The following is a 14,807-nucleotide window of genomic DNA, read 5'->3' as shown; positions in this document are numbered from 1 at the left end:
TGATCCTCCTTGGTTTGTGGAGAAGTAAGAGCAGATGTGGTTGTATCACCAAAATGTAACCCCCCACAGGCCCGCGGGGCTCCCCGCCCTGAGGTCTCAGCCCCGAGGGAGTGGACGCTGCGACCGGGCCGTCCTTTCGGATGACGTCGGGTGGGGCGAGGGGCTTGGGTTTGCCATCTAACGCTTTTTCCCCCTCATTTTGCAGCTCACGAAGCCCTCGGGCACGCCCCTCCGGTAGCCGATACCCAAGACAATCTAGTTTTTTTATTTTATTTTATTGATTTCCCCCCTTGCTACCTCCCTCCAGCCACTTAATGAAGTTTCTCGCCCCGAAACCGTCGCCCTGCAATGAAGAAGAGGAGAAAGGCGACTCTCAGCCTTGACGACAAGATCCGCCTGGGCTGTCACCGCGATCCCCCCGAGGGGCATGTCGCCGCCGGGACGCGGGACCCGCTGACCTACGCCCCCCGCGCCGCCCCGAGACCGGCCTCCCCGGAGGCTCTCCGCTGCTACCGGGACCTGCCCCGCCCCGCCACCCCGCGCCGCCCCGAGACCGGCCTCCCCGGAGGCTCTCCGCTGCTACCGGGACCTGCCCCCGTCCCCGCCACCGCCTCCTCTGCCTCCTCCTCTCCCCGCCGCCGCCCCCGATCAGCGGAAGCTCCTGAGCTCCTGGCAGTACCGCCGCAACCTGCTCACCTACCTGAACGCCGACCGGCAGAAGCAGCCGTCCTTCTGCGACCTGCTCATCATCGTGGAAGGGAAGGAGTTCAGCGCCCACAAGGTGGTGGTGGCCGTGGGCAGCAGCTACTTCCACGCGTGCCTGAGCAAGAACCCCAGCACGGACGTGGTCATCCTGGACCACGTCCCGCACTCGGTCTTCCGGCACCTGCTGGAGTTCCTCTACACGGCCGAGTTCTTCGTGTCCCAGTACGAGATCCCCCTGGTCCTCGAGGCCGCCAAGTTCCTGGACATCATCGATGCGGTCAAGGTGCTCAACAGCGAAGGCGTCCCCCACCCCCCGTTCCAGCCCCAGCGCCTCGAGCAGCCGCCCCCGGAGGAGTCGCTGAGTGGGTTGACCGGGGGGAGGGTGTCCGATGACCATCGGTGCACCTTCTGCAGCAGACACTTTTGTTACAAGAAGTCCTTGGAGAACCATTTGGCCAAGACGCACCGGTCCCTCTTCTTGGGGAAAAAACATGGGCTAAACATGCTGGACAGAGCGTTTTCCGCCAGGAGGTCCAAGAGGAACCGGAGGTGCCCCGTGAAGTTCGAAGATGCCGCCGCCGCCACCGCCGGCAATGACACACGAGAAGGTGGTGACGGGTCAGGCGGCCTGAACCGAGACCATTTGGAGAAGGGGAAGCCCGATGGGAACGATTCCGAGGATCCGGGGAGCGAAGGTAACGCCGAGGAAGATGAGCTAGAGGAGATGTCTGATGAGTTCTCCGACACCGAAGGGCCAAGTGACAAGGAGCCGAATGGTGCGGAGGAGGAGGAGGATGAAGAGGAGGAAGAAGAGGAGGAGGAGGAGGAAGAAGAGGAGGAGGAGGAGGAGGAAGAACCAGAGACCGGCGATTCTGCAGGAAGTATTCACGACGGGTTATCTCCCGTGATCATTCAGATAAATAACAAAAAAATCCTGCAGTGCCCCATATGCGATAAAACCTTCGACCGGATAGGTAAGACGAGAGAGCGTGTCGCACTTCTGTCTCTAATAACTTAGCTTTCAGGGGTGTTTTGAAGGCCATGATTAAAAACTGGACTTGGAAAGTTAATTTTATTATTACTATTTTTTAATATAACTTTATTGATTTTTTACATCGAGGAAGGGAGAGGGTTAGAGAGTTCGAAACATCCATGAGAGAGAAACATCGATCAGCTGCCTCCTGCACACCCCCTACTAGGGATGTGCCTGCAACCCAGGTACATGCCCTCGACCGGAATCGAACCTGGGATCCTTCAGTCTGCAGACCGACGCGCTAGCCACTGAGCCACACCGGTTAGGGCTGGAAAGTCAATTTTAAAAAGAATACTTCACCAGGGTGGGTGTTTGGTTTCCGGTACATATTTTATCCTGTTTGTTTAAATTTGTTGTGATTCAGGAATTAAGCATTCATAAGGCTTTACTGTCTCTTCCTCATGTCCTGACAGTAGGCGGCAGGTGATTGGTTCGTGTGTTTGGTTTGAGAATCTCCAGAGCATCAGTTATGGTGAATGTAGAGATTTGATTTATATACTAATTCGATTTCATAGATAAGTGCTATTTTTGAGTCATGATAGAAAATTGAATTAGGTCATATTAGATTTAATTCAATAATGCGTATACCATTTCCTCTTGGACTTGGTAACATGCGAGTTAGAAACAGCACTTTTCCAGTGTTGGGCATTGTTTAGAGTCAGTGGGTTTGGGACTAGATTGTTAGATAGTTGAGAGTAAAACTGTACCGATGGCGATTTAATTTTGTCGGACGAGTCTTTAGGAAGTGCCCTAGTTAGTAGATTCTTCGGTTGTTGTAATAACGAATACATCACCTTTTCCCCTATTAGAAAAGTCTCTGTAGGAAATGTGGTCTGTCAGCTTGAGTTAAAAATATGTCAGTGAGTATTTAAGATATCTCATATTTGCTAGTACAGTAAGTTTTGGAGGCCTCTTATATGAACTTTTCTAATGTGGACTTCTAAACTGCAACAATTGATATTTTCCACATAAATCAAAGTTATGAAATTGTGAAATGTAGTCTACCACATAAAACGGTAAAAGGAACATGTGAGTGCAACCTGACTTCGTAAAATTACTCAGTTTTAATCTCTCCCCATGTGTCTGGCAGGGTTGAGTTACTCATGGGCCTGGTTATAGGTGGAAATTGGTTTTATAAGGGATTGGTAATCGTTTCCTCTCTAGATAGGCGACAGTATACTGTTGGCAGAGCGGCGCCAACATCTTTTTGCTTTTTATCATGCCTCTGAATATTCGTCACTCCAAATGAGAATACTTTTGACAACCCAGTTTAATCATTTATCACGATTTTTACTGTGCAGCTCTGTACAAACACGAATAATACAACTTTTCCTGAGTAACCCGGTGGGAAGAGCACAGACATACAGGTGAACTAGTTGACTCAGGGTGAAATGAGTAACCCGGTGGGAAGAGCACAGACATACAGTTGATGCAGGCTGGATAGTCGCTCCTGCAGAGCTCTCAACGAATGCTGTGTGGGGTGCAGGGGAGAGAACGACATCTTTGCATGGAGAGACCCGAGAACATGTCATCTTCCCAATAGATTTTATTTCTTAGGCTCTGGATTCTTCGCTCATGCCTCCCGTATTCTGCCTTCATTTGGCCTAATTTGACTCGAGAGGAGTGAGCAGGGAGTCAGGTCACAGATGGCCTTGCGAGCCCAGCACGCAGACCTCAGACTGTGAGATGCTCCCGAGAGGAGCTCTCCGTGGACGTTAGGTTGGGAGGCCGGTGCTGTCATTCCCCCTGTGTTACCTGTCAAAGTCCCTGCGAAGAAACCTGTTCACTTTACATAACCCGGTATTTCCTGCTGTAATTTTATCACAAGACACTTTTGGGGTGTGCTTCTTTCACTGCCCCAGAGATGAAAGTTCCCTGCACATCATTTGGGAAAATACTGTTCAAGATGAAGGTCCTGATATTTTAGCCTTTTGCAGCTTTTTAATCCAAGGGCAGCGCAGGTAATTGTGGGAATAAATGGGTCGCATTGCAGGCCTATTTCCAGCCTACCTTTCGGAGTGTATTTTACGTTACCCCTCCCTCTCATTCCACACCCCCCTCCCCCCTTAGCCTCACTGGGGCTGTGTTCTCTCCCCCAGAACTTAGAGATGGCAGTTGATATTATAACATCCAGTTAAAAAAGCATGGGCTGTGGGGGATGTCCCACCGCCTGCATTTTTGAACCCAGATCTTGGGCAAGCTCCTTCACCTCCTGTCCTTTGTACGTAGAGTGGGGTAGACGCTAACGGTACCTTCTCCTGGGGTGACCATGAGGATCGCACTGCTTACAACGGATGACATGTAGAAGGTGTTCGAGGAATGTGAGCTGCTCCTATTATTCGTTAATCTAGTGTAGTTGCGTGTCTCCGACGGGCCAGCTAGTGTGAACGCACTTGGGTATTTTCTACTGCGTCTGTCCCTTCCCTCCACCCCCAGCCCTCCTCACAGCCCGAGGAAGTGTGGAGCGCCGATCTAAAGCGCCACGTAGCTTCTTTCTGGTTTGGTAAAACCTACCCGTGACTTGTGATGTCGGAGAAAAGTCATAAAGGCTGCGTTCAGACTCAGCCCTCGAACACGGGAGGAGGCGGCCCAGGTTTTCGAGGGCAGGCGTCTTGAGCAGTAGCTCAGAACAATAAGTCGCTGAGGTTGATCAAAGTTACAGGTCTAGGTGAACTTCCTTTAGGTGTGGGTGTGGGTCGGTGTATTAACTAGGCTATGAACCATGAGGTGTTTTTTTTCCCCCCACCGTCAAATTCTAGCCACTGCGGTGAAGGCACTGAGCGTAACGGTGCCGTCTCTCTCTTCTAGGGAAATACGAGAGCCACACCCGCGTGCACACAGGTGAGAAGCCCTTTGAGTGTGATATTTGTCACCAGCGCTATTCGACCAAGTATAACCTGACTGTTCACAGGAAGAAGCACAGCAGCGACACCGACTTTCATAAGAAGGAGCACAAGTGTCCTTACTGCCATAAGCTCCACGCCAGCCGGAAGACGCTCGCCAAGCACGTGAAGAGGCAAGTACGGCCGCGCTCCCCCACGCACTCGCCGCGCCCCCGGCTGAGACACGCAGGTCGCCGGGAGCATCGGCGGAGCGGGGACTTGTCCCCGGTGCCGTCATGGCTGCGCGTGTTGCAGACCAAACTGATTAAAGAGCAGCGAGTGTTGGTTTGTTGACATTTTTTGTTCAGGCTGCTGAGATGAAGGTTTCTGACGAAACGCGCTCCTTCGTCTACTGTAGACATTTCAGACACAGCGTTTAGTTATCTTGTTTTCTGCCTTGGGTTTGGGCAAGTTTGTTTTCAAAATAATACGGTTTTAGAACTCCAGGGAGGGTTTTAGAGCCCTAGGAAGCTTATTCCTCATGCTCAACTTTGTCGTTAGTTGATAAAGAATTTGTGAGAGAGAATATTTAACTCATAAGACGTTAAATTTACTGAAATCTGGCCAAAAAACTCACAAAAATTAAGTGAATCACCTTGAAGATTATCTCTGAATAGCTAGGTCCCTGAATGTATTTAACGTCTGTCTAGACTTTTTGACAACATCTGCATAAATTTAGGCATGTGCATTCACTTCATGAAGTGACATGTATATTCTTAACATGTGTGTTTGTGTAAGAATGGAATCTGTCTGATTTTTGTAATCATTGTCCACAGGTTATATGGGATGTTGATTTAACTAATACAATCTTTCCTTAATCATCCTTTTCTTTTTCTCTTCCAGATTTCATCCTGAAAATGCACAGGAGTTTATTTCCATTAGGAAGACCAAGAGTGAAAGTTGGAAGTGTGAGGTAATAGCTTTTCATTTGTATTAGAAAACAAAGCTAAATGTCATGGTGCCTTTGGGGAAAGTAGTCAGACTTGCACGTAACACAAACTTAGTGTAGCTGCCTTTTAGATCTGCCTTTTAGCTGTGACATCCTACGTTTGATAAACTAAGGCTGGTGATGAACCTGACAAATACAGTCCTGGCTTTATTTTACTGTGATCACCATGCCTTGAACCTGAAGGTGTGTGTGTAAACTGTGACACCACTATCGCCCGTGCATATCAAATGTTAGAACTCCCCCTCCATTTCTGATTATCTGTTGCTACATAACAAGCCCCCTCACGGCCTAGTGGCCTTAAACAGTCATTTTATCGTCTCTCACCATTTTCGGGAGCAGGACTTCGCAAGGTGATTCTTCTGTTCCACGTGGTTTTAGCTGACGTCACTCAGTCCTTTGCAGCCCGTGGGTGGTCTGGTCTCGTCTGGTCTGGTCTGGGGCACTTCCACAGTGGCTCACTCACAGCCCTGGCAGCTTGGTGTTGGGCGTCTTCTCTGCTTTGGTCTCTTGGTGGGGCTACTTGAGCTTCCTTCTGGCATGGCGGCCAGGATCCAAGAAGCCTGGGCCAAAGCTAGAGGCCTTTTTAGGCCCTGGAGCAGCACTGTCAGCACATTATTTTTTTTTAAATCTACTTGAATTTGTGGGTTTCTTCTTCATTACGAGATTTGTATTTTAATTTCCAGTTCGGGTCCCCTTACATCTTGTGTGCACGTTCTTTTAGATTTGCAAGAAATATTTCACTCGGAGGCCTCACTTGGAGGAGCACATGATCCTGCACTCCCAGGACAAGCCCTTCAAGTGCACCTACTGCGAAGAGCACTTCAAGTCACGGTTCGCCCGGTTAAAGCATCAGGAAAAGTTCCATCTGGGTGAGCAGATGGCTTCTTCCAGAAGCAGTGGCAGCGGTGGGTGACCACAGCGTGCGGGGGCCTGCTGCTGTCACACCACCGAGGCGGGGGAGGGGGAGGAGGAGGAGTGTGGATCGGGCGGGGCGCTGCGTGTCCTGCAGTTCCTGGAGACCAGGAAATACGTCTGTTTGTTTATTGTTTCGGTGGCAGATCTTTCCGTGGTTCTAAATGGCATTTACTCACCGTTGACAGTTGGATAGCTTTGGGAGTGGCTGTGTTACGGCTTCTTTGTGTTGGGAAAAAACTCATTTTTCAGGGAGGGCAATAGACTTCGTCTGCTTGGAATTCAGTATCGTGTTGGGTGAAGTCTCTCCCCAGTGCGTGCGGGCACAGTGGAGACTGTGGCCTGCTGGTCGTGCGGGGAGGCACAGTCACCACAGTTAACCCCGGAGATGAGTTACTGTCATGCCAGGTGGAGAGCTTTTCCTGTTCAGCGTTCCCATCGGCAACTTGGATGCAAATGCGTGCCTCGTGCTCAGGAAACGTGTAGCTAATGTGAAGCTGGTCGGGGTGATGAATACGTAGAAAATAAAAATGTAAAAAGAAAACTACTGGACAAAAGATTGAAACAAATTAAGTTACATTTATTTAAGAATAAATGCAGAGTCGTAGGCATGGGGATGACCTGACTTTTGGTCATGGGGGACACTGTCATGGGGGAGATATTTTGTCTGGGAAGAGAGATTGACCATCTATCTCCAAATACTTTGAAGTCTCCATTGTGTGGTCAGGAGTACTTCAGCTTTGCAATTCTCGTATATAGCACTAGTGTCTGCTGGAGGCTTATTTTTGTTCTTTTTGCTTAGACCTCTCTGCATTTAGTAAGTTGTTCTAGCATGGTATTTCACCTCAGCATGTCTAAGATGCCGTCATATGGAACCAGGTTTTGTAATTACTGTTGCATGGGTTCCATACTATTATGGTATGTGTAATGTAAGAGCCGTGGTTGAAGGCACGATCATGACTGCGTGTTGCATGTGAGAAGTTTCTTTAGGCGTTAGTTCCGGGAAAAACAGCTTCCGTTGGGAATTGAGGGGTCTTCAATTCCAGGAATATAGACAAGATTATAAATCTGCCTTCTGGGAAGAGAAGATATGACTAAATAAATGATTGCATTGTGTCGTGACATATGCACTAGTGAGAGTGGGCATCCATTTATTACGTACTGTAAAGGGGAAGGCCCAGCCTCCCGTGGAGGGAAGGACCCAGTTCTTCCTCCTTCCCTGAGTCTCCTTCGCTGTTCACACAAAACCCTCCATTTCTGAAGCCCCTGGTCACCAAATGTGTGTGGGTTCCCCACGCCAGTAGGCGGGCCCCTGACCCCAGCCGGCTGCCCCACGGGTGAACTCCGTGCCGACACGCAGGCTGGAGACGGCGTCAGACCCCACGGGTGGGGGGCCCCCCACTCCGGACCGCCCCTCCCCCTCAGATGCCCACGGGTAATGGGTTCCCAGGTCGCCCGCAGCCTCTTGGGCCTCACACACGCCGGGGAGTTGCCCTTGGTGTCTCCTCCTCGGCCTGGACTTACACGGCCTTTCCCTCCCAGGTCCCTTTCCGTGCGACATCTGCGGCCGCCAGTTCAATGACACGGGGAACCTGAAGCGCCACAGGGAGTGCACGCACGGCGGCAAGAGGAAGTGGAGCTGCTTCATCTGCGGGAAGTCCGTGCGGGAGAGGTGAGGCCCCCACGCAGGCGCGTCCTGGGGCCGGCGTGTGGAAGTGAGACCTGTGTGTGTGAGGACTAGAGACACGCAAGACGCGGCGTGCCTGAGTTATGCTTTAACGTCAGGGTTAAAGGTAAAACACAAATTACGTAAAATGCTATAGACCAGCGGTTCTCAACCTCCTGGCCCTTTAAATACAGCTCCTCATGTTGTGACCCAACCATACAATTATTTCCGTTGCTACTGCATCACTGTCATGTGGCTACTGTGATGAATCGTCATGTAAATATCTGATCTGCAGGATGGTCTTAGGCGACCCCTGTGAGAGGGTCGTTCGACCCCCAAAGGGGTCGTGACCCACAGGTTGAGAACCGCTGCTCTAGACGCTATAAAGCCAGGATTTGTGAGTTCAGATGGTGAATGTAATTTAGGTACCATTTTGCCTTTCTCTGGAACCCCAGTAGAAATACATTAACATGTATTCAGTTATTTATTTATCTTAAAGACAGTAGCTACAGAGACCGAGGAGAAAGGTAACAAGAACAACACAGGTTTATAGCTAGAAAGCCAGTGGGTCAGCGGTACCTGACTGAGGTCTCGGACCGAAGGAGGCATCAGAGGGATGGAGAGCCTAGTTGACATCACAGAACCCACAGAAGGCACAAGGGCTAGCAGCAGGGGGTCCCCCTGAAGGAGAGGCAGAAACGGGGGCCTGGGGTAAAGGTGCTTGAGAAGGGAGGTCATCGGATTCTTCCACCCCCCACTCGGGCCATGGCTGCGGGCACCCCCCTCCCAGCGCGCAGTGCAGGGTTGACGAGTTCTGACTCCTGAAAGCACTGAGCCCCGGGCCTGATCCCAGCGGACATCCTGGCTTATGGGTTTGATCTTCCAGGCAGATGAGAAAATAATTCCCAACTCAGCAGTCTTTGTACATACCTTCTCTTTTTTATTCTCCATGTTTTGTGTAAGATAGATAGTTAGATAGATAGATAGATAGATAGATAGATAGATAGATAGTTAGATAGATAGATAGATAGATAGGTAGTTCAGCCATGAGCAAACCAGTGGCAAAGGGCCCAACGTTGAGATTTTGTCCCTTTTGGTTTGTCAGAGGAGAGAGACCACAGTGTGTGCAGGGAGACTGGTCCTAGAAGAAGAGTGTTGGCTTGAACACGTTCTGGTGAGCCTGCTGGGCGCCTGTTTCGCGTGCACGTCGGCGCTCAGTAAACCTTTCGTTTAAACGTGTGTTTAACGCAGAACCACGCTGAAGGAGCACATGAGGATCCACAGCGGGGAGAAGCCTCACCTCTGCAGCATCTGCGGGCAGCGCTTCCGCCACGGCAGCTCCTACAGGTGAGCCGGCCCTTTCCTCCGGCACGGGCGCGAGAACTGCGTCTCCGCTTTACGCCTGTTTCCTCACCGGTGGCTTAGTGGCGTGTTGGATGAAAACACTTCTTAGTACTTGTCACAAGCGAAGGTGTGCAGAAAGCGTGTAGACTTCCCCCTACAGCTTCCAGTGTCCTCTTCCTTCTGTGCGATAAAATATGTTTAAACGTTTCCTCATCACCAGACCTGCCGGGTGCTCTACTGTTGGGATTGTCATCGTGTAAAGATTTATTTCATTACCTTTCTTTGAACCAGAATTCATTATAACTCTGGTGTCGCGAGCTTAGTGTATTTCTTCACTCTGGATTGTCCAAGAATAGTTCGGTATGAAAATACGGCAAAATGGAAAACTCGGGGATTCTCAGTTTTTGAAAGTCTTCATTATTTGAAATTCATGTAATTATTTCTGCAACTGAATCCTTGACCACATTTGCAGTTTCTGAAAAGTTGCTTTTTTTCCTGAATGAATAGGTGACTGTGTACTGGGGGATACGTGTACAATTTTACTTTTAATTAATGCTCTGAAGGATGTTAACCTTAAGGCTTTGCTGTTTACCTCAAAGTTTAAACAGAATGCTTCCCTTTGCAGGTAATTCAGTCAGTTTACAGTTTTAGTGACAGTAGAATCAGCATGTTTGGGCTACTTGAATGAGAAAGCTGTTCGTTTCTCTGGGACAGACATAGTTGGAGGACGGTGAGGATAAAAATAATTCCAGTTAAATCAGTTTTAAGGATTTGAACCTTTTATAATCTGTCCTTGGGTAACTATGAAATGAGCCATATTTTGTCTGGTTAAATATGAAGAACAGTAGTAAAATGTAATTGTCAGAAAGCTGATTACTTAGACACCCACTCAGTTCTCAACTGTCACTTTATCAGCACTGCCTGTGCCCCGAAAGGGTCCCTTTAATTACTGGCTGTCACTGGCCACCCTCCGAGTCTGTCCTTTGAGCTCCTACCCGTTTGCTTCCAGTCCTTCTGGATTCTCTCCTCCTCTGGCTGCTCGGAGACCTCACTGGCCAGAGGGGTACGAGTCCAGCGCGTGCTAGTCTAGTGAAGTAGATGGAGGATCTGAAAGGTCAGGGCGAGTGTCGTCCGGCCGGGGTGGGAGCCTGGGCGGAGCTGAGTGCTTGTTTGAAGAGGTGAGAATGCAGGAAGCCTGGAGGCAGGTGATCAGAGCAGGAAGGGCCCAGACCTAGAAAGGGAGCCGGAAAGGGATGAGGCTGGGAGCCGCGTGGAGTCACCCCCCTTGTTCCTCCCGAGTCACCGCCTCCCATGCTCTTGAACTCTGTTCCTCTGTAGACTTCACTTGCGAGTCCATCACGATGACAAGAGGTACGAGTGCGACGAGTGTGGGAAAACATTCATTCGCCACGACCACCTGACGAAGCACAAAAAGATACATTCAGGTGAGGTGTGTTTGGCCAGGCTGTTCCGAAGTCCTTCTGTAACAAGCACCTGAAAAGTACATGCTATTTAATGCTAATTAACGCTGGCTATTAGTCTAATGATTGGGTCTATATAGGCCACTCCTTTGAACACTGGTTCCAACTACCTTTTTTAAGCAGCATTTGAAAGGGACGTAATTTTATGACCCATTTTTTTCCCACTGTAAGTTTAATCACTTGGTTGTCTTTAATGACTACAAACTATAATTTAAAATTGTTTTAATCAAATGCTCAACATTTGCATCGTGCACGTTACGTGGATATATGCAGCGATGGCTGCCGACAGCTCCCTAAAGGGAGACGCCACGATAATATTTATTGTTTTGATTGGAGTTGAAGGTAGTTAGCAGAACATGGACGCTTGAAGAGAAATGATTGTACCTGGGTGTTCAAGTTCATGTCACGGTGAATTTTTGAAATCCTATTTTTTTTTTTTAGAGTACCTTAATCATGCCGATCAATTTCAGATCGTTATACCCTCAGCTGAGGGTGGCTTTACTTTCCTGGTCTGTTTCTCCCCATGTTATTTTCCTGTTTGGTAATTTATTTCTGGGGGGAAAAACTGAAGTGCATATAATAATCAGATATTTGGGTCTTTAAGGTGAAAAGGCTCATCAGTGTGAAGAATGCGGAAAATGTTTTGGCCGCAGGGATCATCTCACTGTTCACTACAAGAGCGTGCACCTTGGAGAGAAGGTGTGGCAGAAGTAAGTGGACGGGCTGTGTTTCTCCTCAGTGCCGCGTCCGATCAGCCTGGTGGGGGAACTCACAAAGTGTCTCAGTTGATGCTGTTTGGTTGGGGGTAGGTTGGCTAACCAGCCCTCTCACTGCTGTAGCTTCTCTGCAGACCTGCAGGAGTTGAGCAAGGCATCAGTACCAAGTTTACAGAGGCTAGGGTGGCGGACATTGAACTTGATGACTCATAAAAGCTCCGCTCTTTGGGGGATTCGTGTGTGTTGGTTGCTGGCTCTTTGCGTGTATGACACTGCCTGTGTGTTATACTTAATGAGACAGCAGTTACCGGGCATGTCTGTAGTCAGAACTTAAATCTTTGTAACCACACTAAGCACTTAGCATGGTATTTCATTTGAAGGAGGCGTGCATGGTCCGGATCATCCACTTTTTAGTACAGTTTAGATAGCCGAGCTTAACTGAGTTGTCGAGTGTAAAATGTTGAACGAGTTTATGCTCTTGGACGCGGTATTTGGAGCAAGTGCCAAGTAGCAGACGTGGTCCATGGTGCCCGGACACTTAGTGACAAGTACTGGGCGTGCTGCCCACAGCGTCTATAACGGCAGGAGCTGGAGACGGGCCTGAGGGCCACTAGGAGGCGACTGCATCCTTTGCTCATTTTCATGCATTGGTTTGGCGCTCCCTTCACTGACCTTGTTCAGCGACCCACTCATGGCATCAGTGTGTTCAGAGGGGTCGTTGTACTCTGGGCTCACGAGGTGCCAGCAGGCTCTGAAGGGTCGGGCCGTGAAAATACCCACGATGCCACGCGGAGAAGGAAGTCAGAGCCTCAGCAGCCCGTGTGCTTGAGTGGAAGATGGGCCGCACGCTCACTGCTCCAGAGCCTCAACCCCTCTGTACCCTTAAAATGGGTCAGTGCCTCGGGAGCCTTCGTTTATGTGCTTACAACATAGATGCTGTATTATAGGTGAGATGCATTACATGAATCCTTAGAAATTAAAATGAGAAAAACGTGAGTTCTTACTTACTAGTTCATTTAGTAATGAGACGGCCATCCCATGCTCACATAAATAGCAGCTGTGTGAAAAGTAAGTCCTTCACAAAACAAAACTATCAAGAGAGCGGTGGTGTTGTACGTTCTTGTAAATCCCTTTCACGGCCTCGGGGCACAAAACAAAACTATCAAGAGAGCGGTGGTGTACGTTCTTGTAAATCCCTTTCACGGCCTCTGAGCTGGATTGTCCTATCTGCTGTCACGGTGTTATTTTGGTTGAAGGAAATGAAGAAAACCCAGCCTCCCTCAGATACACGGCTGGTTAATGGAAGAGTCTTACAATAGCCCTTTCCTCAGGTAATTGTGGGTGTTACTCGTGACAGCCACACTGAAACTCAGCAAGTGGTAGCTTCGTAAGGAGCAGGGGGGACCTGAACAAGATAATTGGGGTTTTATCCTCTGATGCCTGGAATCTCTTGGTCGGCCTTGCACTTTGCATGGGTGTGTTACTACATGACACTGTCGTATCCTGCCTTCGTCATTTGGAAACGGGCTCACTGAGTTACAGATTTCCCAGTGTCAGTGTATTTCACGGGACGGGATCAACAAGTCACGTTTGCTAACACTTCCGCCAGCGTCCCAGAATGGAGTGCTGGGACCCTGCCAAGATCAAGGGCAAATGCAGGTTTCCCCAAAGTCTTACGTTAGCTTGAAAGCTCCAATTTTATCAGCAACCGGTATTGTCAGTTTTTCCCCTTGAAGTGACAGGCTCACTTCATTTAATTTTGAGGAGGTACCTGCCAGAATATTCTGGTCTGTAACTGTAGGTTGTCTTTTGTTCTTTCAAGTCAAATGGTATTTATTCCACGAAGGCAGTGGCCACTTCAGCGCCCAACCTGGTCTCACAGGTGCTTGTCTTTGACACCATTGTACTTCGATTTGTGGTGTATTATTTATTGAAATTACGCTGAAAAAAACTCTACCCTTTTTATTTTCTTAGATACAAAGCCACCTTTCATCAATGCGATGTCTGTAAGAAATTTTTTAAAGGCAAATCAAGTCTCGAAATGCATTTTCGGACGCATTCAGGTAAAACTTAATGGGTAGTTTATATATATATACCTTTGTGTATTATTCAGGAGTAAAATAGAGGCATTTAAACTTTGTTGTTCTCGGTTAAATTGTTTTGTTTTTCCCCCATTAAGACTGTTACTCGTTACGTAAAGTTTGACGTTACCGATGAGCTGTATTCCGGTCTCCCATTCTCTCTGACAGAAGCTTTAATGCTGTGAACATCCTTCTGTACAATTAGGGGAAGACCTTTCCCATCGGGAATGGACTCAGCGCGTGGCTCTCCTCTCCTGTTCCTCCCGTCTGCTTGTTTATGGCTCCTCTGTATCTGTGAACTCTCTAAATCAGTTATTTTCTTGTCTTTGAAAAAGTAATTCGAATGTGGCCTCATTGCCTCGCCTGCAAGTGCCCACGTGTCCTTCTCCTCCGCAGTCAGCCATCACTCAGGCGGTCAGGAGAATGGCTGGCTTCGCTGCTTCCCGGAAGGGGCCACGTTCTACATCCTCCTCTTCCCCGGGTGCTGCTGCCTGTTGGGAAACTTAGGCTCTGCTGGACTCCTCCCTGGATGTCTGTGTTTGACGTCTCATATCAGTTCGGAGTTTTTCGTGCTCTTCCTCTTCTTCTTTGAGAAAGAGGCACATTTATGCATTTCAGCCACTTTTAAAAAAATATATTTTATTGATTTTTTACAGAGAGGAAGGGAGAGGGATAGAGAATCAGAAACATCGATGAGAGGGAAACATCGATCAGCTGCCTCCTGCACACCTCCCACTGGGGATGTGCCCGCAACCCAGGCATATGCCCTTGACCGAAATCGAACCTGGGACCCTTCATTCCGCAGGCCAACATTCCATCCACTGATGGAACTTAAGAGATGAAGGAAAAACTGACACAACTCTTTTTTCTTTATCTATGAGATTAAAATTTGATTTTACATTAGATACTCTGAGCCAGGAGAAAATGGGAATTGTTTCTTCCCATTTCATCTCACTCTTTAAAGTAAAGCTTCTTAAAGCACCCTATTTTTCATCATCTCTACCAGTACAAGGAATTAACATGACACATTAAAATTTT

At 48.7% G+C, this 14,807-nt stretch overlaps 1 protein-coding gene across 1 annotated transcript in view; it reads left to right on the top strand.

Moving 5' to 3' along the window:
* The first annotated feature begins 128 nt into the window (after positions 1–128).
* The window catches only part of ZBTB41 (zinc finger and BTB domain containing 41), a 16,295-nt gene continuing 1,616 nt past the window's right edge, over positions 129–14,807 (top strand). The window contains exons 1-10 of the mRNA XM_006770712.2: positions 129–526; positions 639–1,679; positions 4,547–4,754; positions 5,464–5,533; positions 6,291–6,438; positions 8,024–8,153; positions 9,399–9,494; positions 10,830–10,936; positions 11,577–11,682; positions 13,663–13,751. Coding sequence (XP_006770775.1) covers positions 349–526; positions 639–1,679; positions 4,547–4,754; positions 5,464–5,533; positions 6,291–6,438; positions 8,024–8,153; positions 9,399–9,494; positions 10,830–10,936; positions 11,577–11,682; positions 13,663–13,751 — 2,173 coding nt within the window. The 5' untranslated portion in view covers positions 129–348. The remainder of the gene's footprint in view (positions 527–638; positions 1,680–4,546; positions 4,755–5,463; positions 5,534–6,290; positions 6,439–8,023; positions 8,154–9,398; positions 9,495–10,829; positions 10,937–11,576; positions 11,683–13,662; positions 13,752–14,807) is intronic.

Source organism: Myotis davidii, unplaced genomic scaffold (genome assembly GCF_000327345.1).
Source record: "Myotis davidii unplaced genomic scaffold, ASM32734v1 scaffold685, whole genome shotgun sequence".
NCBI lineage: Eukaryota > Metazoa > Chordata > Mammalia > Chiroptera > Vespertilionidae > Myotis > Myotis davidii.
The sequence above is the reverse complement of the archived record's forward strand: the minus strand, read 5'-3'. Positions and strand labels throughout refer to the sequence as shown.